At 34.3% G+C, this 2,566-nt stretch overlaps 1 protein-coding gene across 1 annotated transcript; it reads right to left on the reverse strand.

Moving 5' to 3' along the window:
* Positions 1 to 238: 238 nt before the first annotated feature.
* On the reverse strand, positions 239 to 2,363 carry l(1)10Bb (BUD31-like protein). Its single transcript, XM_088277458.1, has 2 exons — positions 2,189 to 2,363; positions 239 to 1,760 (listed from the first exon to the last, which is right to left on the reverse strand). Exons 1-2 carry the CDS (start codon positions 2,280 to 2,282, stop codon positions 1,420 to 1,422), a joined length of 435 nt encoding a protein of 144 aa, XP_088133584.1. The 5' UTR covers positions 2,283 to 2,363; the 3' UTR covers positions 239 to 1,419.
* Positions 2,364 to 2,566: the final 203 nt, after the last annotated feature.

The following is a 2,566-nucleotide window of genomic DNA, read 5'->3' on the forward strand; positions in this document are numbered from 1 at the left end:
TTGTTTTAAGATAACGGGTGGTAACTTATACCCAGGTTTGTATACATTTTAACTCTTTGAAGCATAAAATTTGAGACTAAAAAAGGCTGAGTTGCGCAGAATTTTATTTATTGAAAAATTTACAGAAGTATGACCATGCACTGACAAGTCTAAGATTGCTGGCTTTGCAAAGTATGTATGCGACACTTATTGGTGAACGTTGTTAACTGTTATTTGTGCTTCAAGTTATTTAATTTTTTTGAGGTGGTATAAAGAACATCCAATCGTATATATTTAGATATTAAAAAGGTGGGATCTTTTTAATTCTACCATGCTTAATGCCACTAGATTGTTTAATTTCACATAAAATATTTTTCTAACAAGCTATTCTTGGGATATTATTTACTTGGAGTATGATTTCCATGCTCCCATACATAGTGCTACTATATTGATGAGCCTAAAGGTGGACTGACCGGAGCATTTCGTCGTAACATCGCTTGCGGCGAGCATCAACGAGCATCCGAAACTATGGATGGACCGCTCGGCTCGGTGTACTGACTGCCTGAATGCTCGCATCGTAACATGTTACGTTACGACGAAAACGATATGCTCCGGTCAGTCTTCGCCCTAATGAAAAACATCAGATGTACGAATGAGAAAATGGTTTTTAAAAAAAAACAAAGCAATTCTTTAAAAAAATAGTTTATTAATTCGCTAATTTAATGTAATAAATCTTAGCTTTATTCCTACTTACAAGACAGTTGAAAAGTTGGACTTATTTCATCATCACCATCAATTGCATACAAAAACCCATGGCTTATTCAATTTGCACTTTTGGATACCATGATAAAAACTCATAACTATAAATTAATACTATGAACAACAATGCTATCATTTTGATGACTATTTCATTCGCCACATGAGGGTATTATTTGCAAAATTATGATTCTCCAGTAAAGAAATTTTTGAAATATTTATGAACAACCAAATCGGGGACAATGTTTTAAAGATACTTTAAAATTAAAGCAATATGATTCCGATCTTATGTCAGGATGTTGCTGTTTCAAACGTGACAAATTGACCACGTTTCATAAGAGGCGTATAAAATGCGTTTGAAAAAGCGGCATTTAGCATGTCATAAGCTTTTTGCTCGGCAAAATATCATTTTGACTACAGTTAAATAAATATATGTAGTTCACACTTTATAATTCATTTATTTTAAAGTGAAAATACAATATTGCTGCAAAGATTCAAAACTATGCATGTCATGTCGCATATTTTGAATATTCTGTAGTTTGCAAAATATATTATTATTTCAAGTTTACAAAAGTGCACTGATTAAGAATGATAATCCATGTAAATAACATTCTATACATTTTCCAAATGGGGTTCTTAAAGTCAATATTATACAATACACTGCCCAGTAGAATGAGAAAATAACTATCCCGAACAACCTCTGCAACCACAATGAACACATTCAACTATTCTCCCTTCTTCTAATTTACTTTTTGGTACTCTGCAGATGCAATTAGTTCCAAAGTTGGTGTCTCTCGTCTGAATACACCTGAGGCAGCACAAATTCTCATAGCCGGTTTTCTTCCACTTGGCAATCAAATTCCCGTCAGCGATTTTCTCACTCAGGCAGTAAGCGTAGAGATCCCTGCTTATGGCTTTACGGCGGTAAAACAGATCGTAAATGTAACGAGATTTCTGATAATGGATCTTAAATATTGGCCAGAGAGACTCTTGCTTCCTTTTCCCTTCATGCGGTTCCGTTTCAGCTAGAAAATAAATTATAATTGTAGACTGAATATTTTTTTTTTTTTTTTTTTGGCAAAGCACCCAATTTTGGGTGATACCTGCCATACTAGTGATTTTATATACTTAAATAATATTTTTTTTTTTTTTATTGATTTTTTTTGGGGTCACACGCTTTTGCCATACTTTTTTAAATGTTTAATAATCGCACCGTTAACATTTTTTGAGTTCATTGACAATAGGTGTTGGACATTCAGCGGGAAGGACAAACCCTCAGACCGAATGTCCTGAATGAACTCAAGGTTAGGGAGCAAGGGGCAGTTGAAAAATACGTGGTCAGCAGTCTCATCCTCCTGTCCACACGCGCACAACGAACAAGTTAGAATATTAATCCTTAGACTGTAGACTGAATACTGAGGGGAAAAAACTTATGAGCGTTCGCTTTGCTTACCTTCCCGCATTTTTTGTTCTAACTCTTCCAAGGTAGGTTCTATGAGTTCCCAGCCATCTGGAGGGGCTTTGCGACTTCTTCTGACCTTAGGCATTATAAAGTTTCAAATTGAAAATTATGTTAACGAACGAATGTTGACAAATCGTACTTTGACGTTTTCAGTCAATAAATATGTATTTTTAGGTTAGTTTGGTCATAGACAAATCGTCATAAAATATTGCCATTTAAAATGTGGGATTACCACACGAAACAAATGGTAGGTACCTATTTATGTCTATAGTTTCGGGAATAAAATTACATATGTTGTTTGGGATATATGTAATTATACTAAGTAAACAAGAAAATATGGAAAATACTCGTTGACACTTGCAGAAATGT

This window comes from Brachycentrus maculatus, unplaced genomic scaffold, assembly GCF_059751285.1.
Source record: "Brachycentrus maculatus isolate JH-2025_06_01 unplaced genomic scaffold, ASM5975128v1 h1tg000042l, whole genome shotgun sequence".
NCBI classification, from domain to species: Eukaryota; Metazoa; Arthropoda; class Insecta; order Trichoptera; family Brachycentridae; genus Brachycentrus; species Brachycentrus maculatus.